At 36.1% G+C, this 24829-nt stretch overlaps 1 protein-coding gene across 1 annotated transcript in view; it reads left to right on the top strand.

The window, feature by feature from the left end:
* CPNE8 (copine 8) overlaps positions 1-24829 on the top strand; it is a 104019-nt gene that overhangs the window by 53987 nt on the left and 25203 nt on the right. Inside the window, 5 exon segments of the mRNA XM_040544735.1 lie at positions 1140-1244; positions 6339-6380; positions 12467-12542; positions 20160-20213; positions 23614-23675. Coding sequence (XP_040400669.1) covers positions 1140-1244; positions 6339-6380; positions 12467-12542; positions 20160-20213; positions 23614-23675 — 339 coding nt within the window.

Here is a 24829-nt window from a genome sequence, read left to right on the forward strand (position 1 = left end):
TTGTCAGATTAAGCTGCATTTCTTTTATGTTTGTTGAATTTTAATAAATAATGTTATGCTGCATAGAAATAAAACTATTGCAACAAACATCAAATACTGCAATTAAAGGTTTTAAGAGTTGAATGTATGGTAAATATAGAACAAAAAAAAATAGTCATAATAGTTAAATAGCATGACTTTTCCTAAGATACAGCATGTCTTTAAATTAAATAGAATATTCCAAAAAAAATCATAGCTTCAGAATATTCTGATACCTATATGTTGTTTTAGGTCAAAGTTCTTTATACTGCAAATTTGGAAATATCTTCTACCTTTTTGACAGTGTTCTAGGAAGTAGAATTAAAATATCCCAATTAGAAAACTTTTTTTAGCCATGCCTTCTCAGTAATAGCCTGGATAAGAACTTAGGCCTTTGGAATTTAAGGAATGTATTCCTTCAAAGGAGAATTTTAGTGTCATCTGTATGTAGAATTTCAGTATTGATTTCACCAGTGACCTTGCCTCCTATTTTCTTTTGAACAATCACTTTCCATTATGAGGTTTCAGACGTATTTTAATTTTGCATCATTTAGAGAAAGCAAAATATATATTAAAACGTTGCATTTCATTTGAGAGAAGGTGGTCATGGAATGTTGTAGAGGTTTATATCTTTTACCTGAGACAGCCTTGGTTAAAAAAAATTAGACATTAATTGGGGAACAAGAGTCAGAAAGCCAAGACTCCCTTGGCTAAGTATCTTAACTGCTAAAAAAGAGTCAAATCCTCTCCAGACTTCTTTCCTTCTGGATCTGTGACTGGTTTCTGGCTGTACAAAGCCTGTTTAAACAGGTGGGGTGGAGAGCGCTCTTCCCTGAACTGATTCACTGAGTGATTGTAAGTCTGGTGGAAGTTTTGGGTAAAAACATTTTAGGTTTAGAGTTGTGTAGCGACCTAGTCTGTAATCACTCACAAACAGGTCTGTTCTCATCAGTCCTCCTTGCCTTCCTTCTCCTGGATTTCACTACTACTCTTTTCTTAGCTTAAACTTTATATGGACATTGTATCAGTGAATACAGATTACAGCTCTTTTTATTCCATGTTTGCTGACACAAATAAAAAAATACATAAATCCAAATATATCTTTTTTTTTTTTTTTTCAGTTTTACAATCTGCCACAAAACAGAAGTTGTAAAAAATACATTAAATCCAGTGTGGCAGGCATTCAAGATTTCTGTCAGAGCTCTGTGTAATGGAGACTATGACCGGTAAGCTGTAGGTTACGCTTTCCTAGCATATACTTTTTTTTTCCTAACTCATGTATTCTTTTATAGATCCGTTTTTTCTAAACAGTTCAGTTATGGATGTTATTTAAATTATTTACTCAGTATTTTGAAAGGATATTATGTATTCAAAACACCAAATTAAATTTCCAAAAATTAAGCCAATATGCTATATCTGTAGGAAATGCTAGCAGTGATTTCAGGAAAAAAAATTCTTCAGTCTCTATGGTGATTAAGAAAGTTAGAAAGAAAATAACTAACTTGGCTGGCCACTGGTACTAGTATGCACAAGGATTAATGTTTAATATATAATGTTTCAGTGAAAAACGTACACCAATGTCTGCCTTCTTTGGTTGACATTGTAATGTCAGAGGATGCTGATAACTGAGAGCATTTACAATATATATATAGATGAGATAAGTAGATCTCATCTAGAGATAAATAGATTAGAAACCCAGAAGTTAATTACTATCTTGTTCAGAGTTGACGTTTTCAGTGATCCAATGCAAAAGGGTCCATCTTTGAAAAACATGGTCATAAACCATGGTTTTACTAATGTTTTACCAATACTATCAAGCAAGTTAGTTGATTTGAGGAATTATGGGTATCTTTAGACTTCTTTAAAAATGGACATGCTAACTTCTAACAATATCAACAAGAAAAATGTTTAAGTCCCTTCTGATGACTTGTTCTGTTGTCCCTATTCATATTTTTGAAAAGCATTGAGATATCACTGTTATTATTATATACCCAGATAAATGTCTGGTAATTTATGTATCCTTATTACCTGAAATCTGGAGTACTGAAATTATTTTAGTAAGACTCTAAGGAAGTATAGACTTACCATTAGTCATAATTCTTTTAGCAGCGTATAATGTAATATTTAGATTAAAATAATGAAAGAAATATGAACGAAATATATGAAGACTAGAATAGGAGTATGAGTAATAGGTAAGCTGCATGTAGTGTATAGATTCAATTCAGCTTTACTTTGGGTGAAAGATAAAGGAGAGAAAATACAAGAGATGCAAAATGTACTTGTCTGGGTATTTCAAAGGCAAAAGGTCAAAAATACAGTTCAAATGCCTTGTAACCCCCTAAAATATGTTTTATTAAGTTGAGTTTGGTATGGTCATATCTTATTATCCTTTATACTTTGAATGTATTTTATCAGTTCAGATAAAAAGTCAGTTCAGATAGAATACCAGTTAAAATAAAAGAGTTCTGTATTGCACTCTCCTAACCCTGAACTAACGTTCCCATCAGCAGAAGCCCAATCCTTTCTTGAAACCTATTACTACATGTAGGGAAATAAAGAATTTATTCAAATTGATAATTTTCCTATGAGTGTGTCTTTGAAAGAATCTTTAATTTGGAATTTAAGTAGTTACTTTTTTTCTCTACCTGACCTTTCATTTTCAGCTTCCATGTACGTAATTACTGTTCATTCATGTATGTTTTAAGTTGCTGTAGCACATGGTTTTGCCATATCATACCTACATTACTTTATTAAGTTAATTAATCAGTGAAATGTATGAAGTAAAATTATTTTAATCTGTTACCATGAAAGCCTAGTCTTTTGGGGAGACATTCCTTCAACTTGTAATTTACTAGCTGATGTCAGGGTATAAGCAGAAATCAACACTTGTCCTGACTTGTGCTTCACTTGACTTAAACTAAGTAGTTAGTACTGAAGAAGCAGGATAGTAAGAAGTGCATATATTCACTAAGCTAAGCAGAATGCTTTCACGGTAATAAAGTTCTGTTTTTATAAGCAGCTTATTAAAAATGGAAAGGTCAAAAGCTAATTGAGTTGTGATTTTTTTCTACGAAAGTAGAATTGTTTTTATCATTCTTTTTGGGAATGACCATTCTCAGTGCTTCCTACTGGATCTTAGCTGCTTTATTTTATGTCATATTCTTCCAGTACTTGGTGTCACGTTGCTTCAAAGTGGAGGAAAAAGGGTTCTCTTACATTCCTAATACTCTCTTTGTGAAGTACTCAATACAGTTACTGTCATTCACATTGGTTTCTCTTTCAGCTAGATAGAAAAAAATGCAGAAATTTCATAATAAGTAAATTCTAATCAAATAGAATTTTTAACTTATATATGTGCATAATGCAAAGCAAAATAGTGCTCATAATGCTAGTCTCTGTACTCGGCACTGTTTATCATATTCAAGAAAAGGCTTTCATAATAATTAAAAAAAAAGATACTGTGTTAGAAGCAATATTGAAATAATTCCAGCATTCCAAAAGAGAACAAAAAAATATAATGGCATGCTTCAAATTATTGTGTAACTACTGTTTTCTCATGTTGATTGTACTTTGAATTCTTTCTACATAATGTACTCAGTGAATGCCTTATAAATAAATGTCTCAATGGAACTTTGTAGTCCTGCCTATAATAATCATATTTCAAATGAAGAAACACATTTTAGCTGTCAAATTCAAATTATTATTTGTTGATGGCCCAAAAGAAGCATCAAAAGTTGTTGTTGTTGTTGTTGTTTTCATTTATTTAATGTGAAAACTTTTATTTCTAAAGGTGAGGATTAGATTGCTAAGATCAGTTTGGTAATACATAAAAACATAAAACCCCAAAGTCTCTTTTGGATAATGATAGTTTTACAGATTAGATTATGATGCTCTGGATTCTGTGATAGATGTTGAAAGGTGAGAGTAATGTAATTGGTAAGGATATGTTTCACAGTCAACATTCATTCTAGTTTTGGGAAGAGTAATTCTGCAGTTAGCTAATGCTTCCAAGTGAACTCTATCCATGTTTTCATTGTGAAAAGGCAAGAATTTGCTTAGCTTTTCTCAAACTATACCATCATACAATATCTTTTAAACCACCACAGGGATTTTGATAGTAGTATTTAGTAACTTTAAAATTTTTGTTCTCTTCTTTTTCTTAATATGAGCTCTCAAATAGCACTTACACACAGTTATTTTCTGCATGAAAGTTTTAAGACAGAGGTTTCCTAAATCCCAATTTTGTGTAACTATAATTTTTTAAATGAAAATAGAGAAACTGGGTCCTTTAAGGTAAAATAGCAGTGTAGAGCAGACTGAAATATCAGTACATGAAAGTTTGAAAGGTCTTTATTTTAGTGCATATAGCCATGCATCTGTCATGCAAAATAGGTGAAACTCAGGGTTGGTGATCAATCTTTTTAATGTGGAATGAATTTGAGGAAAAAGGAGCTTCATTCAAGGAAGAGTTGTTCTTACTGAAGTTGTACTTATTGAGAATTTATGTCAAAAATCTTAAGAATTGATCTTAATAATTAAAGTTTTCTGTAGTTTTTTTTTTTTTAATGTAGGTATTTAAGGTATTAACTGAGTAGGTATGTAGATATTCAAACACAGATTTGTAGGACAATTCAAAATTTAAATCCCACTGACCCTCATGTAGATCTTAATTTACCAGTGTTATAAATCTTAATTTACTATTGTCTTATCTGTCTTAGTAGTAACAGGTTTTGAAACCTGTAAGTAAAATAATGGTTGTCTGGGGAAAGAAACTCTGTGATATTGCCTTTCTTACTAAATGAAATACCATATCATTTCAACAATCAAACACTCAGTGGAACTGTTTGGAACTGTTCTTGATTTCATTCCATAGAAGAACAACTGTCATTATAATTAGTTGTCATCCTAAGGTAATTTAACCCCAAACTGAAATGCTACAAGATAGATAAAATATAAAAAATTACGTGGGTAGAGCAATTAAATTTTAGTTGAAAAGAGAATTTTAGTTGAAAAGAGAAACATCAAGAGAAACCAACTCCTCCTTTGCCTATTTTGGAATATCAGTATTTTTTATGTGTATAATAATGTGCTAATTTGTCTCTCAATCGTGTTTTAAATTGAATAAATTATAATTAGTTCTCTTGAATAAGTGTTTACACTGGGTAATTGTATATTGCCAGACTTTAACATTTTATTACCCAACTTGCCCACCAGCTCCTGATTTACTATGAGGAGTGTGAACATTCCCAGGGTGCCCAGGGCAATCAGTCAGTTTGGGAAAAATTGCTTCCTATGTCATGTTCCCACCCATGCTTCCATGATTTGCTGATCCCATTTCATTCTAGGAAGCCAGAGTTGTGGATGTGTTGCTTAATGTGGTGGTTATCTAATATAAGCTGATGCAAGAGCTAAAGAACCATTCTTTTGGCTTTACAAGAATTCAAAAAAAATCAAAAATTCAAAAAAATGATCCTGCGCTTTACTTTTCGGTCAGATAGCAAAGCAGCCTCTTCCTCTGTTGTGGGGTAAAAGGGAGTTTAAGGGTTGAAAAGTGCAGTGTTTGAAGTACTACAGATTTCTTTCATCTGCAGCCCCAGTGCCTTCACAATGCCTTGGCTGAATCACACAGTTTTCATTTTTCACCACTGCAGAATATTTAGCAGAGACTAACATTGTTTACCAGATTGAAGTTTAGCTTTATTCTGGAGTAGTTATTTTCATTTAAGAACCAAAATTTATATACTAGAATTCTAGAAGCGTGCATTACTTTGTATTATGAACGTTTGCAAACAGTACTATGCCAGGAATTTTTGTTTCATAAGGTGCTCCTCAAGTTCTGTTCTTTTTCAGAGAAGAGTCATCTTCTCAAATATAAATACATTTTTTTTTCTGTAAGATGTTACTACCCCACAGTAGATACCCCAGGATCTTCCAAGTAATAGCATACACAAGAAACAACCACAATAAGTTCCATTTTGCTGATTTTCTTTAAAAATGTTGATAGATAATACTTTATGTTTAAAGGATCGATTACAAAAGAAAATAAAAATCAGAGCATAAGCAAGTAAAAATATACTGGTTAAGCTTCTAATATGTTTGCTTGTTTCTTTAGCTTTCACCATATTTTACTATTCATTCATGAATTTATATTGGGTAGCCTGATTGACTTGCTGTTTTCTGCACCATGAGAAATGACTGGAAAAATTGGTCTTCTGGCTTTGGTACAGTTGATTTTTTCCATATCCTATTAAAATGTAAATATTAAAGGCAATGTAGTACATTAAAATATATATATTGTTTTCTCTTTTTATTTCTTTTAGGACAATTAAAGTAGAAGTGTATGATTGGGATAGAGATGGAAGGTAAGACGTTGTTAAACTTCAGGATTCTCCATGAACGTATATTTAAAAATGTGTAAATATATAGTGGCCAGAACTGAACTAGAGAATAGTCTGTCTCAATATTTAGAGTCACAGGTACTGAAAAAAAAAAGTTGTGCTACAGTTCTCTTGTTTTGCAGTTGAGGTAAATGTTGATGTATCATCCCATTTCAAACATGATGTGTATATGTTCATACATGGAACAAGCAAGATGGAATGTTTTGTGATCTCTAACAGTTACTGTACATGTGTGAAAGGAGGGATAATCCATTTTATGAACTCCTTTCTTTGCTTAAGACGTTGCTTCATGAACTGCTGGTTTTCTTTTCAAGTAGGATAAAATGCCTGAGCCTGTAACTGATAGGCATGGTTGCCTAGATATAGCAGTGTAGAAACTACCTATTGATTATCATAATTTCAGATGTGATCTGAATGATCATTTCCATGCCTGTCCTCATCAAAACATTCTTGTAAACTCTAGAACGGTAAGACCTGATTTTAAATAACTCCATCACTAAAAAGAGGGTGGTGGAATATATGTGGATTTTCTTTAGCTAATTTCAAGATGAGGAATTTATAATTGTTCAACCTTGCTGTCTTTACTGAGTATACAGTATACAGTATACAGAGTATACTGTACAGTATACAGTATACAGTATACAGAGAAATCAGCTTTTCAAGTTGTCCTTGTTTTGACAAACAAGACACAATTATTTTCAGTCAGACTGGATTGATACCTCTTCCTTAAAAAATGCTTGAGCTTGTATCTTAATATTTTGGATAGAAAGCATATTCATAAATCATGGTACTAGATGCTGCATGCAATACAAGAATATATTGATTTCCATTTCTCTATGAGTTGGTCTGTCTTAACTATTTCTTATTAATCTTTATATTTTCAATATAATAATATGCATTTACATTTGAATTTTTAAGAGTATAGTATTTATTATATAGTAATGTCTCTGATGTTGCTAAAGCATTTTTTTTTTCTGGTATTATAGCTTATGATACTGTGCTTCTGTGGCCCAGTAGATCTTGTAATCATAATAGGCAAATATATTCTGTGCTGCCATTCATTTCTTCGCCGACAAGAGCCAAAACCAGTTTTAGCCTTTTCAGCTTATACTTTTGTCTTTTTGGTTCTGTCATGAAGTATCTTGATTTATAAGTATTCTTACCACATGTTTACCCTCTATAAATACCACCTGCTAGTGCAAATTCATCCTCCTTGATTAGCTATTCCCTGAAGGAACAAAATAACATATTCTAGCAATTAAAAATATGGGGATATAAATTATCAAAGCATTATTAACAAAAAGTTGTGGCATCACTATAAAGATTAATTTCTATTAACATCCTCTGTTTTTCACTTAGATTTGCCAAATCTTCAAAAAATGGGATATACTTATATATAGTTAAACTACAATATTTTGTGAAAATAATATGAAAATGAAAACTTAAATATTTACAAGTTATTAAAAATAAAGATAGTATTTTATTAATGTGTTGAACCCCATGTGCTGACCTATTTCCTCCAAAATCAGAAACTGAAGTATGATTAGAAAGAAAGGGAAGAAATCTGAGAAGTAATATTGTACAGCTGCAGCTTCCAGTGAAATTTTTAACATGCTGTGGAATTCAGGCAATCATTAGCCTCTACTGTGCCAAACAGTTTGAAACATTATCTGCTTTTCCTCACATCTCACTCTTAATACCTGTAATACTAGTATCTAATGAAAAGAAAAAAAGAATATTACTTACATGTATTCCTTTTTATTCTAATTGTATGTGTTTTTGCCTCTTGCTTTTCACCTTTTGTGAATTTAGAAGCAGACAACACTGACATTTCACATGTTAAATTCCTCAAAGACAGTGCCCATCTCATATAACTTCAGACAATTTAAAAATCAAGCAACTAATCATTTAAGCTACTTCAGTAGCAAACAGGGAAAATGGTCGTCTACATTCTGATTTAATCCATCCTAACAGGAATAAATTGCCATTTGGTGGTGCCTATGACTTACTAGTGATCCTAGCAAGAACGTAACTGACTGATCTAACTTAGAGTTAACCAAATTTACCTGAAGAGAATCCTATTCAAAATGGCTTAATTAGTCTATCTTTTTTTGTACAAAGCCACTGTTACACAAATATGGACACTTTATTAATGAGCAGTTGATAAACGATCTGATTACCTCACTGGGCTGCAACTTTTTGCTCCAGAGTTGTGTACTCTGGCCAAAAACAACCTTTGAAAGATCATCAGAGAGCCTGGAGATAGCAAAGCAAGTTATACTGAATATTGCAGGTTATTCTGCAATCAGTAAGACAACATTACTGTGCATATACTTGATTTATGAATCAGTATTATTTTATTCAACAGTCTTGAGTTAGAGTTGTTTGTTATTTTTTTTTTCCTTTTTTTTCCTCATGCCTTGTTATTTGTGCTTTGGGAAAACAGCTCGAGGGCTCAGCTTCTTACTGTCAAGTTCATGAATTACATTGAGTAATTGTATATTCTTAACTCTCATCTATTTTCAAACATCATTTACAATTTCTTGACTAAAATGTACCACTGAACCATTGTAACTTTAACACTTTTAATTATTAAGCATTTCTTTGTCTCAAACCAGTTTTCATACAAAAGTTGTCAAAATGTGAAACAGTTGTTCTAAATCATAACCCTTGTTTCTAAGAGCTGTGATAACCCCCCCAAATATTTGGTGCTATGAAGTCACAAAAGTTGTTTTTGTTGCTTCAGAGAAGCCCACTTGTGTGAAACTGGTGACCTCTTTTCTTGAGCGTCCTTATCAATGAAGTACTTGCAGGCAGGTATTACAGGAGGAAAAATAAGATAATTTGCAACTTCCCATTGGATACTTTCATACTTCATTTAAAAGATTTTCTTCTTTTTGTGTGTTTTAGCAGACCTAACATTTCCAACAAAAATAGGTTTTACCTGGTTTTAATCAGGCAATGCAAAAACTTCTATACTAATAGTTAACTGCACAGGATTATTTTCTCTAGTTCATTCATCCTCAACAGAAATACTAGCTTGCTTGTATTTCCAGTGCTGAATTCTGGTGTCATTTATTGCTGAAAACATCTGGAAGATTCTGTATTGCAACACGTTGCATTGATATCCATGACATAAAAATTTGAATAGGAAAGTAGTCTAGTGGATGTAGAATGGGCCTAACAGATAAAAATAAATAATGAAAAAAAAGGAAAAACTGTAGAAAATTCTTTTCTTTTCTTACATTTGATCTTGAGCAAGTGAGCTGTGAGGGAGTAACACAACAGTTCCACAAACCTTGCTAGAAAATTCCGGTTAAGTGGTATAACTTATAGGTGGTGTAACAGTGTAGATGCACATTATTTGAGGTATTACTGTTTTATTAGGAAAGCAAAATTATTATAAACAGCTGCATTGGAGCAGCTTGCTAAATTACACATATGCAAGTTTGAAAAAAAAAACCTGGAACTGGAGAGGCAACCTCCATTGAGGCACTTCAGTGAAAATTCCCAAGAATACAGTAGACATGTCTGCTCCATCTGAGTTCTGCGCTGTGTGAATATGAAAAGGAGAACATCAGCAATTCTCTGGTGTTTTTATTTCTCTCTGAAGGCTTTTTTACTAACTTCGGAGAAATTGTTACCTTTTATAGGTGGTACAAAAGCCACTTCATATTCTTGACATTCATGATCTGTTACATAGAATAAATGTTTTTTTTCTTGGATTTTAAAATTATAAATAGTGCCATACAAGCCTGGGGCCACCAAAACAGCCATCTGAGAATCTAAATACTGCAAGAGAGAAAAATTTATCTGAGAACCTAAACACTGCAAGAGAGATCATAAGCCTCAGAGTCCAGGTGCTTTGAAATTATTTCTTGTCCTCCATGTTTGACCTCCTTTTCCAGCTGCTTAGTTGATTTTTAAATGATTGGGCTTTTCACCCTACTTACTGACATTTCTGGTGATGATTGTCCTTTCCTCCATTGTTGTTTTTTTTTTTTCATTTAGATCATTAAGATAAGTGAAGTTAATAATTCTGATAATTCTGAAATTGATTTTCAGCACTTCAAAGCATATTAACATAAGTGGCAGTTTTAGGGATTTGGGGTTCAAGTGATTATTTAATGTAGTAAGAGTCTCTGATAAGCAGTTCATGGACAAAAGTGTTTAAGCCTAGGAATACTTGATGTTAGGAAGGCAAAAGTCTGTCGAAGACAACTATTTCTTTGGATTCTCAATTCATAGACTAATAAGGAAATGCATGGGGTGCTGTGCGATGAGGAGTGTGGGGAGGGATCTTTTTATTCTTAATACTTCCAGCAGGTGCTTTTTTTTCAGAGCCAGTCTAGTGGAGGAATGTACATCCATTTGAATAGTGAGTGTTCAGATCTAGGTTAATGATCTTTTAAGAGCAGAGAACTCTGAGAATGATCATTTATGTCCACACCTATTTAACAAGATTAGTCAGAGGAATTAAATCTTCCTAGCTCTTAACCAGTCTGTGAACATTGCCACAAGAAAAAAGGAAGCATTCCAGTGTCTCTTAGAATTAAGGAAACAGTTACTTGTAAGCAGTACAGATTTTTAAGTACTTTTACCAGAAAGAACCCAGTCTGGAATTGCTTATTGTCTGCTACAGCATATTCATATGTAGTCATTGAGCTATTGCTTGAATTTCTGCTTTTGAAATAAGCAAGCTGACTTGAAAATTTACGGTAAGAATTGTTATGAAAGGGAAGGGTTCCTCTTCAACCAAGGTACTTTTTTTTTTCCAGTGCTGTGGTGACCCAAAATTTAATATACCTTATGTGCTACAGCCTGTATAGAACTCAAGTTCCATTGCTTATATGATACTTCTTCTGTTGCCCTGGTTATATAGTTGTTGCAAACTTGAGAGCGTTTAGAGAAAGGAAACAATATCTCTAAAATTTATTTTTTAAGAAAAAAGTCTTATTTTTTAAGAAAAAAGTTTGAAAACAGAGACAGGGCCAGGAGGGAACGGGAGCTGGAGCAGCAGTGAGCAGTGTTCAGCTGGGGAGGGCAGAGAATGGGCACAGAAAGGTGTTGTGCCGCCTGGCAGTTGTGTAGCTGGCTGTTTGGCAGTCTCCCGTGTGGCTGCTGCCTGCTCCAGGTGTTCTGAGATGTGACACTGCAGGTCAGTCCGTTCTGGCAGCAGCCATGTGGTTTCCATGCTCCAGCTCCCTGACCCCAGAAGCCTTTCGCAAGGATGCTTCACCCAGCACGCTCCCTCTGGCCACCCTGCTCCCAGCGGCTACTTGGCTGCATGCCATGCCCCGGGTAAGAGTTGACAAAGCAGTTTTCAAAACGTGGGTGACAGAGCACTGGAGTGTGGAACTTATTCTTGGATCAGGAGTAGAATTCAGAAAGAAAAAGCTTGTAACCACGGCTTTAGTATTAGGGTAAGATCTACTTTCTGATAGAGTCCAGTCCTGAGTAGCCTCAGTGAATTGCTTTTCTCCTCCTGGACAGGTAGAGGCAGCAACTGCGATAAGCCTTGGTCTTCCTCTCAAAAGCACCATTGAATGTCACATTACATAAATTTGTAGGGTTGGTCTTTTCTGATGTAAGTTACTCCTTTCTCACTCTTGGTACTTCCCTTTCTCTCATACAGTCACACACCGTTTAGATATCTGTGGTGCCAGTGGTGATCCAGTGAGAAAGTGGTGATAGCCTTTAATAGCCCACTCTGTTTTCTTAGATTCGCTAAGAATCTAAGAAATTCTTTGAGATTTTTTTTTCATGGGGGGCAGATCACTAATTTACAACCTAGTCCCCATTATGTGGCTAAGCTAAGCAGAAGCTATCAGAAAGATTTAACCTAATAAATCATCTCTACATTTTGATTACTAGTAGAGTAAGCACACAATGGAGGGAAAATGAAGTTTTTTAAGCAAATTGCATCTTTTGACATTGCTGCTTTCCTGGGTGTCAGTTTGTACTGGCTGTACTTCTCTTTTTTATGAATATGTATATTACATATTTAAATTAGTAAATACTGTGCATTTGATTTGATTTTTTTTATATAGTCATGATTTCATTGGAGAATTCACAACAAGTTACAGAGAGTTGTCAAGAGGGCAGTCTCAGTTCAACGTGTATGAGGTAAGTATTTTGAGTATATTTACTCGCTTTCAGAAAATAAATGAGAAAACTTCCAGTACTTTCATGTGAACTGATCAAATCTGCACAGTGCTTGTCAAAATCAAAGCTTTGGAATTAATTTCCATTTCTATTTTTATAGAGAAGAACAGAGAATCTAAAAGTGTTGCTTCATAAATAGATTTAAAGATGAGTAGGTGTGTGTGCATGTGTGTGGGCACTGAACTGTAGTAGGATAAGAAGAGAACTTCAGATGGCTGGGTTGGCGTGATATAACTTGAAGGAACTAGTGGGTTATGCCTCATTTCCACATAGGCAATTTATCATTTACTTCTCCTTTTGCCAACTGTTACACATATTATAAGTTCTGCCTGGACTTCTATAAGGCCTTTGACATGGTCCCACACATCTTTATCTCCTAATTGGAGAGAGATGAATTTGCAGGCTGGACTCTTTGGTGAATAAGGAGTTGGCAGGATGGCCACATACAGAGAGTTGTGGTCAGTGGCTCTGTGTCCAGGTGGAGGCTGGTAACAAGTGATGTCCCTCGGGTCTATCTTGGGACCAGTACTGTTTAATATCCTCATCAATGACATAAACAGTGGGATTGAGTGCATCCTCAGCAAGTTTGCAGATGACACCAAGCTGAGTGGTGCAGTCGATACACCAGAAGGAAGAGATGCCATCCAGAGGGGCCTGGACAGGCTGGAGAAGTGGGCCCACGTGAACCTAATGAGGTTCACCAAGCCCAAGTGCAAGGTGCTGCACCTGGGTCAGGGCAATCCCAGACATGAGCACAGACTGGGAGAAGAACTCACTGAGAGCAGCCCCGCGGAGAAGGACTTGGGGGCTCTGGTGGACGAAAGGCTCGACACGAGCCAGCAGTGCGTGCCTGCAGCCCAGAAGGCCAACTGCGTCCTGGGCTGCACCAACAGAGGGGTGGCCAGCAGGGGAGGGAGGGCATCGTGCCCCTCTGCTCTGCCCTTGTGAGGCCCCACCTGGAGCCCTGCATCTGGGTCTGAAGCCCCCAGCACAAGAGGGATGCGGGGCTGTTAAAGTGGTCCAGGGGAGGGCCACGCTGCAACCAGCTCAGCACTGGCACAGCAGTGAGGCCCCACCTGCAGTACTGCTTCCAGCTCTGGGGATGGTGGTGTGGGTCCACAGGAGGGCCATGAGGATGATCAGAGGGCTGGAGCTCCTCTCCTGTGAAGACAGGGTGAGAGAGCGGGGGCTGTTTGGCCTGGAGAAGAGAAAGCTCTGGGGAGACCTCATTGTGGCCTTTCAGTACTTGAAGAGAGCTTATAAAAAAAGATGGAGAGCGACCTTTTACATGGGCATGTAGTGATAGAAGGGGGAATGGTTTTAAACTGTAAGGGGAGGTTTATATCAGATGTTAGGAGGAAATTCTTCACTCAGAGTGTGGTGAGGCACTGGAACAGGTTGCCCGGAGAAGCTGTGGATGCCCCATCCCTGGAGGTGTTCAAGGCCAGGTTGGATGGGGCCCTGGGCAACCTGATCTGGTGGGTGGCATCCATGTCCTTGGCAGCGGGGTTGGAACTGGGTGGTCTTTAAGGTCCCTTCCAAACCAAGATATTCTGTGATTCTGTGATCCTGTGCTAGTTTCTTTTATACAAATATCTGATGATACCTACATCAAATGCAAATTCGTATGTGTGTGGTCTTGTGCAGACTTCAGAATCTTTACAGCTTTGATGCTGGGATTACAAGTGACAGAGAATTTAGCTTGTTTTTTAGCTTTTTTGTTGTTGGTGGTGGTTGGTTGGTTTTCTCATGTGATCAGTTACGATCTTTGCTTAAAAATTTCCTTCTTATTTCCAGTTTGGTATTCATTCATCTGCCAGCTGCTGGGATTGTCAGGCAGTTATCAATTCAAGTACAGGGTTTTACATCTTTAGATAACTTCTAACTGTTTTAAGACCTTCTCATGTATTGTAGGTAAATGTAGACTACATCTATATTCCCTTTGTCCTCAAAGAAGCAATCTGTCTCAGAAGCAATCAAGATGTTTGTACAAACAAAACCTGAGCTGCACAAACTTAGAGTGTCATGAAGGAACTCATTTTCAACCTATTTTCTTCTATTTCGGAAAAGTCCCTTTAAAAGTGATTCCAGGTTTTGGCACAAAAATTGACTGCAAAAGTCTAAGCATTAAGACTCATGTATTAAAACATCGTTTTAAAATTAATATCTCAGAAGAATTTCAGTCTGGAATGAAAAATATAATGTGAAATTTCAAGGTGTGTTAAATGAGGAGAGGGAATAGGAGTAAAAGATGTAAAATGTATTTTGGTCGCTTCAGCTTTATTTTTGGTAGACAGAGTATAGTACAGCAACTCCAGAAGCTGTGGATGTGCTCCACAGCTAGAAGCAGGATAGGTGTTTTGCAATTATGCTGCCTGAGCTAGGAATTCTGCTTAAATTGTTGTAGCCTAATGATCAGTTCTGATGCTGATAAAGCATAATCATCCTCCGTTTGGGACCAGAGGTAGGAAGTCTGCCTACACTGTTCTGCACATACTCACTTGCCTGGGTCTGTGTCAAGCATCTGCACTGTATTGCACTGCACACTTCGAGTTGTCTTCCAGAATTCCAGTGAAAGGAATGGTTTAATGGTGGGCTTGGCAGTGCTAGGTTAAAGATTGGACCAGATATCTTAGAGGTCTTTTCCACCCTCAATGATTCTGTGATTCTATGAATTGATTTCTTTCCCATGGTAGGACCATATGAAGTGTTTTGAGTTCCTCCTCCTTGGTGTGTGTGAGTATACACACGTATGTGCCAAAAGCCAGGAAGTGTTTTCCACTAGTTTAGGTGGTGCAGGTAATAGGTAACTAAGTGTAGTTGCCTGAATGCTGTGTGTGTCCTTTCATCATTGCTTTTTCTCCCAGCAGTAGACTAGTGCTTTGGTACACTGCAGTACCTGAGCATCTAATTTCTGATGGTGTGCATTCTTGATGTCTTTGCACAGAAACCCACAGCTGTCTTGTGATACTGATGGTGTTTGGGAGCAGGTGGTTTGCTTAATCAAAGCAGCATTACCATAAAGAGGTACTCCCCACAGAGGCTCAAGAGTAGCAATTTTCACATGGAAATAACACATGTATTCCAGGGGCCTGTGTATTTCCGTGTGTGGAAATGCACACTATTGCATTTTCACATACGTAGGCATATATCTAGCCATTTGTGTGAAAGCTTTTTGGCACCCTCCATTTCACATATGCTCATAGACTAAATGGATGGATTGTGCCCAATCCTTTCATTTTCTCTAAGCTAAAGTGCTGAATCTGTAGGGTTTGCTTTATAGGTCTTTTATAGCCTCACTTTCAGAGATCTACAAAGAGCTTTTCTTTGATTTTAACTTCACTTTTTTGTTGTCTTCCTCAGTCAATTCTATTATTTTTGCTGTCTTTCATTTCTGGCTATGAGCATTCATACAACACAAGAAAACTGCTGTTTTCGCAGGGTCCAGTCTGTGCTATGTTTATTGTCCCAGGGTGGTTATATGCTGGGGACAGAGAAACCTTAGGAAAGTCTGCATGTGAAGTTTGTATTGAGTGCTTCTGATCTTGGTAGTCATGCACCCAAAGAACAGTGTTAAAGGTAGACTTTTTTGATGTGCATTGCCCCATGACTTCCGGAAGTTTTCCAAACTTTCTGATAACTTTGTAACAGATCCTTTATAAAGATAAACTGAATACAAAATATGGGATCTTTTGTCCCTTTCAGAGTTTATTAGTGCATAGGAATGTTCCGTTCTCTTTATGAGGTTAAGTTTAGTTGTGCTTTCCTTTCTTTCATATTGAAGAGGCTGTTGTCTCCTCTGTAATGGACTTACAAGGTCTTTATATTAGTTGAGTAATGAACATAACCCAGGAAAATGTCGCATCTGCCAGAATTCCCGAGGGAAAGATAGAAAAGGCAACCGTGCATCCTGGTGGAAATTACCTTCATTTTGTCTCAGTTCGTGGAGCCTTGATCGTTTGGATTAGACCTTGACTCATCCTCATGCAATAGATTGCTGTCATCACACCACAGTACATGTCCCCATTCCTGGGTCTGATTGCTAGCAGGATTGAAATGGAAAATGTAATCATACAGTGAGCCTTCTCATTTCTCTAGAGGAGTTCTCTTAGCATACAATGGGTCTTGTTGCATCAGCAGTTTCAACACTCGTCCTATATAACACAGACCAAGTATAGGAACTGAAAGAAATAAGACATTTAACGTTTTTTCCACTTACAGTTCTGCTGTTTTGGAAGTCTCTGACGGTATTTATTTTCTTGTATTCTAGAGCTCTGTCCTGGATGGGACCTGTGACATTGTGTGTGATACTTTCTTCATATTTCTTCAGTGGCTCTGTCCTTGGCCTCCAAATGTTACCAAAAGCCAAGATTTTGTTCTTATCCCTCCACCTTCCCCAGGAGGAAGTAGTATCTAAGGCTCCCCAGCATCAGGATCAACAGTGGTCATCGGGGCCATCCAGAAAACCGGGAATACCTTTTTTGACCAAATCTCCATTTAGTGTAGTCTTGTTATTATGGAGCCTCTCCTCTTTTAAATGGACAGCTACTTTGCTTTCAATTTACTATGCAGGCAACACAGGCGCTTCTGTATGATGCCACCTTCTCATTTGTGGATTCATATGGGCTGTAGTTGCTTTTGGGATAGTTCTGTGACTGGCTGTTTTGAGGACCGTGCTCCTGTTCCCTCTCTATCTCCATGTTGATAGCAAAGCTTATTCTTGCATTTAGGCTACCATATGTATCTGGATTGGTGAAACTCCTGACCAGCTTGTCTGTAAGATTTTCATGGATGCAATCTTAATCCTTAACTTAAAATACGTAAGACGTTCTAGGTTGTAGGTATGCTTTTTGAAGGATTTAGGTCAGCTTCTGCATTTACACCATGAGTTCCAGCACCATGCAGTTTGCATGCCTAGTGGCTCTCAGAACGGAACTCTGTTTTTAGTTCCCCATGGAAAGATATTCTCGCAAATAAAGAGAAGGCAAGCCTATGCAGCTATAGGCTGCTTTTTTTCTGTATGGTATGCAGATCTTTGTTATTCCTTAAGTCTTAAGCCACCCTTTGGTCTTGGTCCATTGCCATTAAACTTCAGTGTTTTGAACTGTATCATACTCTTTAAAATAAGTGATCACAAATATGGTGGTTTATGCAAGCAACAATGCAAGGTAGGGAAGAAGGTTGCTCCAGTTATGTGCTGCACTTTTATTTTGAAGATGAACAAAGATGCAGCTGTGCAAAGCAGTACAAAGATAACTTAAAGTCATGTTTGTTTTTTTTTTCTTAATTAGATCCAGAATGAACCCTAGAGGTACTGTAATTTACAGCAGCTTCCTACAGATAGTGTCACAGCACAGATTATCGTGTTCAGTGAAACTGTCCTCTCTTGTTGTATCACCGACTTGACTCCTACCCTAACAGGAATGAATTCTGTCATAACACCTTACAGTGATTTTGCAGTTTCTTAAATACAGTATCGATGTCTTACTCCCAGCAATAGCATACATTTCCTGAACATCCCATGTTTCCCTCCCCACATCACAACCCTCTGTACTTTACTACTGCTTCTGCATGATCTGTCCATGCAGTATCACAACAAAAGAGACTGGACAAATTCTTTTTTAATTGCGTTACAGTTGAAGACTGCCCCAAGGCAGATAGAGAAATTTGTGTGTGAGTGGTTTTGTGTTAGAAACACTGCTATAACAAGCTCTGTTCGATAGACTTGTTTTTAATAGGTACAAGTTCATGTAGCTTTCTAGGTTAATGCGGGAGTGTGAGGCTTTCAGAGGCTAAAAAATGTTGTCTTATAATAAAGTTATCTGAAATTTGAGCAAAACCCTTATAATTATTATAATCATTATAGTATCTGCAATTATAGGGGAGAGAGAAGCTGTGAATTAATTCATCTTTGCTCCCAAGTAGATGCCTTGTTTCCCCTGACATTTCAGTCCAAGCTCGAGTGTATTTCCTAGCAATTCCTAGAAGCCAATTGACAAGGTACCTGAAGCAAAAGATTCAGATGAGTCTCCTTTTGGGCACTTAATGACTGCTGGCAAGAAATATGCTGCTAACTGAGGCCTGACTACTGGATTCTGGAGCGATGTGAATGAAGGGCCACAGGGCAGGCAGGCAGTCTGTTGCCTTCATCTTCCTATTCCAGGCATTTGTCTGCAGGAGTCACCTTCTGGCTAAGATTCTGGTTCAGCAAGAATTATTGCATTGTATCTAAACCGCTACTATACAGATTTAATTCATAGCTCACCCGTTCAGCAACTGTAATTAGGAGGGGGATGGGTTGTTTGGGATTTTTTAGGGTGTCAGAGGGCTTACGTATGTGTTACACAGGAAAAGGTTTGAAGAATACTCAGCACCTAGCGCTGTGGCATACTGGAGGGAAATAAGGAGTCACTCTTGTTTAGCCTGTTGTGGAAGACCTCAAATGATGGTTATCTCTTCCTGCTCTTCATTTCACAGTTGTGCTATGCTGTGCAAGGGATATAATCTTTAAATGGAATTTCATTTTGGTTGGGGGAGAATTTTTGGAAGGCATTTTACTATTTTTCCCATTTCCAGGCATAATTGGTGAAATATTTTATAGCAGTTAAGGGACTGAGATTTCAGTTGGGAACGTTTTCACTCCTTGTCATTCACAGAACATCTGTGAGTAGTTTACAGTAAAACTTGGCACTAAGCCTCAGAGATTTGAGTTTTCCTGGTTATATAGGAGATAGTTGATCAACCTAATTAACAAAATAATGTTTTGCTTCCAATTCCATGTGCAATTTTAAATAAACCAGGAATACATTTTTAACATGTATGTAACAAAACTGACTGAGACTTGCCTTTAGGTGTTGAGAAGGGAAGCAATTTTTTTCCCATGGCTACAGTTGGAGATTTTACGGATGTGACTTCAAGACATTCAAGAAAATGGTTTAATGCTTTGTAGTCCGGTTCTGTGAAGGTTCTTGTGTACTGGGAGTGCACGTATGCCAGTCAGGTGATGGTCAGTGCCATTTTTCATGAAATAACTAGCTTGTTTCTGTTTTGAAACAGTATGATCTGGGCCTTCTTTGCCTTGCAACTGCTGTTCCTGTCATTGCATCACATACAGAAACCAGGAGTAGAACAACTCCCATGTTTCTCAGATAATACTGAGAAGATGGAGAAAGATTCACTGAGATATGAAGAGATGCATTGTAAGCCAAAGAAGTTATGACCATGTACATTGGAACACTGGGATTAGGAGTACATAAAAATGCAGGATTTTGTGAAAATTCAAAGAAATGTTTCACTGAGTACTCAGATGTAATGAACACTCTCACCTCTGTTGTTTCAATCCCTTACTTGTCAAATGTGGGTAGCAGCACTGGCTTACCTAGCAGGTACCATGAAGATAAATTCACTGTTTTTGAGATATGTGTATATCCCCTCATTGAGGTGCATAAGTAAACCAAATGCTGAATAAATTTAGATTCCACTGAAAATAGACTATTTCATACGTTGAAAGTGTCTTAACAATTATCTTTTGTTCAGTCACAAATGATACTGCTTTAATACTTGTATGTGTGTTTCTAGGTAATAAATCCAAAGAAAAAAGGAAAAAAGAAAAAGTATATTAATTCTGGAACAGTAAGTATATATTTATAATATTACTGTGTGCTCTTTTCTCTTGAAATACAGTGTAGTTGACTTGTAATGTAACAGGGTTAGAATAGAACCTTTGTGAAGGCTACAACAATAAACTATTTACTACAGCATTTCTTTTCAGATTTTCATTTGAATAAAGTTGATAGAAGGTGTTTTCAAGTGTGCTGTTAAGTCACTAATGATTTTAAAAATTGATCATACCAACGTTGGAGACAGATTCTTGAAGTTATATCACTGGACACTATTAAATTTTATCTGAAACATATTTGCATTTTCAAGAGTCAATTTTATTTTTAAATTTGACCACTGAGCTAGCATCAGTAAAAGCTAGTAAGTCATGTCTACCATGCTAAACCAAAAATTGTCATAATTTGTTATTACCAACAGGTTTTTGTAAATCTATCTTGAAAGATCTGTTAGTATAATTTGGGATGAGAGTTTAATGTCCTTTTGTCCATATTCTGTTATGAACCATTTGCTAGCAATGCAAATTATTCCCTTGTAGTAGTTTAACCTGGCAGGCAGCTAAGCACCAAACAAATGTTCACTCACTCTCCACCCCCCAATGGGATGGGGGAGAAAATCAGGGGAAAAAAAAAAAAAAAAGAAAAAAAAAAGTGAAAATCTTACGAGTTGGGATAAAGACAGTTTAATAGGACAGAAAATTGGGGGTGGGGGTGGGGGGGAGGGAGGTAATTACAATAAAACAAAATAAACAAAAAAAGCAAGTGATGCACAATGCCATTGTTCACTGCCCACTGATGCCCAGCTAAACACTGAGCAATGGCAGTCCCTTCAGGCCAGTTTCCCCAGTTTTATTGTTCAGCATGATGCTACATGCTTTGTGATATCCCTTTGGCCAGTCTGGGCCAGCTGTCCTAGTTTTGTCCCCTACTGGCTCCTTGTGCACCCCAAGCCTCCTCACTGGCAGGGCAGCACGGGGAGCCAAAAGTCCTTGACTTTGTGTAAGACCTGCTCAGTAACAACTAAAACATCAGCATGTTATCAGCATTATTCTCATCCAAAATCCAAAATACAGCTACCATACCAGCTACTAGGAAGAAAATTAACTCTATCCCAGCCAAAACCAGGACACCCTTCAGCATTTTCTCAGCTTCCATGTTCTGGCATCCATGATACTCAAAACATCATCTATGAAAAAATAAACATAAATGTTGAAAAACTGTATATTAGAAATCCAAGCAGACTTTAGATATGATTTTTTTTTTTTTTTGAAAACACATCCAGGAACAAATTGTCATTCTCACATTCTTCTATAAGTCTGTTCATCAGTAGGAAAATGATGACTTATTTTGTACCTTTATTTTAAAAGAAAAGAAGTAGTCACAAGCAGTCTGTCCATGAAAATTTGCCATGCAAGATCTGATTCATTAGATAATTTATGTTTTGCTAATATATCCCTTTTATTAGACTTTAAGGTGTTTGAATAAATTCTATTAGGATATTTGTCTGCATTTGAAAGAATGTACTTTACTCATGTTTGGGCAGACAGAATCAACTGTGCCTTGTTATCCTTGGTCTCAAATTACATGGAAATTTACAATAAATGGTTTGGTGTTAGTAATTTTCTTTCATCTTTCCTCCTCTGCCAGTGTTCTCTACCGTTGCTTTTATAATTTCTTTATCAATACCTTTTTGTCCCTGTTTGCTCTTACTTCTATTCTGTCTTCAAGTTTCCCTTAAGTTTCTCCAAATTGTCACTTTCCTGTGTGTTTGCCTGCAGTTTTGTTTTTACTTCTTTCTGTCATTCACCCAACGTATTAATTGTCCCAACAGATACCTAAATTTTCAAACCACCATCATTCTCGCTAATGGAGTGCTGGCTTCTGGAAAAATTTTAGCGAAGTGGATATAGATCCTTGACTGCTATCTCACTGCTGCTTTTAAGGAATACATAGATAGTTGCCATCTCAATTCATTATTATTTAGGAGGTCATTTTAATTTCAGACATACAAACTACATGCTAAGCAGAAATCTTTCTGAATACGATTAGTTTCAAACAAAGCAGTCAAATTTAAAATTCACTATACAGAAATTGTAGCATTGGTAGCTACTGTCTGTATGGAAGTAAACACTTTGGCCATTTATGAAGAGTATTGTCTGTGTTTTTTACCTTTTAAAATTAGATTCACTGAAAACATTTGCTTAAATTAATTAGGAACAAGGTGACCGACCACCTGTATTAATAGATGAACCCTTGAAATGACTCTGAAGTGGGAAAATGCATAGAAATTTTAGTCTTATATTCAAGACTATGCTACTTATAGTCTGGTAGAACCTTGTTATGATCTTTTGTTCTCAACAAGAAAAGTAAATTGGTGGTTTTAAACTTTGCAAGTCACTAAGAACCACAGAGAAGCTGTGATGAAGGAAGTAAGATAGAAGACAATTACTGCCTGTAATCTTGTTCTGAATGTAAGTTTACATAATAGAAATGTTTGCAATTTTTATATTTTGCTGCAATTGGAGGCAAATAAAATTTTGGTTTTATGGACAAAAATCTACGTCATTTCTATTTCTTGTATGTAATTTCTTTCTGTTTTGAATAGTTGCATAAGCAGTTTTCACTGATAGCCTGCTGCATTTTCTGTTCCGAGAGAATTTTGTGTCACTTTGTAAATAAAATCAAAATAATATGGACTGAATTCTTTGCTTCATGAATGTTGTGCAGCATATGAATATCTTGAACACCAGATCTTTAGTTAAATTTCTGTGATTTGAGTGCTGCAAATGCCAGTAACACTGCCTGTATCTTGGACCCATGTAATTTCTGAATGATGAAAGCTGAGAGTGAAGAAATTTCTTATCTTCACATATTTATATAGTATATTCCACTTTAAATATTTATATTATAAATATGTGTGTGTGCATATATATATACATATACAGCTTACTAGTTTTTCTTCATTCTTGGATTGTGTCAATATTCAATGGCACTTTTAATGTGAGATGGGAAATAACAAATAATCGTAATTGAGTTCTTCAAACAAAGTTGAAGTACTCAATGAGTACTTCAAAAAGAATAGTCACATTATCATCTGGCCTCTAATATTCACGGAGAGAAGTAGTATATAGTGATCAGAAGAAATGCACGTGGTAACATGCCCTGGAAAATGATCTTCCATTCCCTATCTTTCACTTAAAAAAAACACACACACCAAAACAAAACAAAACAACAATTAAAAAATAAATTTAGTAGACTTCCAAACTTGTTTCTTCCCTTTCAAACACTGCTTCTTGAAACTATTTCATTGTTTTCTACATCTTCTTTTTTCACCTCCAAAAACATTGTGCTTATGTCTCTACTTGTTCAATTGGAAAATGACAATTCATATCTTACTCTCTTTTATTTGCTTTCAGGTAACATTGCTTTCCTTTCTAATTGAAACAGAAGTTTCATTCCTTGACTATATTAAAGGCGGGTATGTGATTGGTAACAGTTTTTTCTTGTTTTCACAGTCTCATTGTAATTCACTAATAATTTGTATTTGTACTTTGCATATGCTGGGTCCAAGTAATTTCTTTTTTCCTTATTTAGATAGAGGCTGTACTTTCTTATGTAAAACCTCCAAATAGTTATTGATGTCAGTTAAGTTATGGAGCTTCATTTATAATGCTGGAATAGGTATTGGTACAAAAATAATGACATTGAGTAATGACGTTTGATCAAGTAGTGATAATTGGATTAACTGAAAGGGTCTTATCTATATACTATATCCATCTCTATATATTACACTAGTAAAATGCTGGTTTATTTCTTCTGATTACACTGACCTTTGGTGTATTTAAAGTTGGCATTTATTTAGAGCCTTTCCCCCTCAAAGGCATTTTTTTCATATTAATTAACTAACATTTATAACACATTCAATTTCCCATTTATCGTTATTTTCCCAAAAGGAAATGACCATCCATCAGTGTTTACCAAAAGTTTGCATAGAATGAGGTACATGTGTACATGGATGAAGAAATGGTTCTACTTCTGATGTGTTTGTTCTTTGAAGTGTATTGGATATATCTATGCCACAATTTATTATTCCTCATTCATTCAAAGTTTGTCTCTGCAAGGAGGGTATAGAAAAGGAATGGAGGAATCAAGTTTTATATCTAAATTTGGAAAGAATAGTGTGGGTACACATATAATCTTTTCAGGTTGAGTTATCACGTTTCTCACTGAGATGTGACAATGCCAGTTAATAAGCTCAATTACCTGCATTCTGTAGACAAATAATAGAAATTCTGAATACAAATAATACTTTGTTATTCTTATTGATATTTTGTGTATTTCTCTGTAAATGCAAATCAAATAAGTCTTGTGGTATTAATAATTACCACTTGTAAAGATTTTTCCTCTTTTTTATAAAGGATTGGAGTATAATTTAGTAGAATGTGCTTAAAAGTCTGAGCAGTAATACTTATCATTTAATTATTTTATACAAAGTCTTGTTTGGTGATTCATACAGTTATTTCTAAGTACATGACAGTGAAAAACTGTAAAGGTTTTTATAAAATGTTACCTTTCCATCTGCAACCTGTGCAATTTTGGTCTGTGGAAGCATGACCAGGAGATTGAACCTCA

This window comes from Cygnus olor, chromosome 1 (assembly GCF_009769625.2).
Source record: "Cygnus olor isolate bCygOlo1 chromosome 1, bCygOlo1.pri.v2, whole genome shotgun sequence".
NCBI lineage: Eukaryota > Metazoa > Chordata > Aves > Anseriformes > Anatidae > Cygnus > Cygnus olor.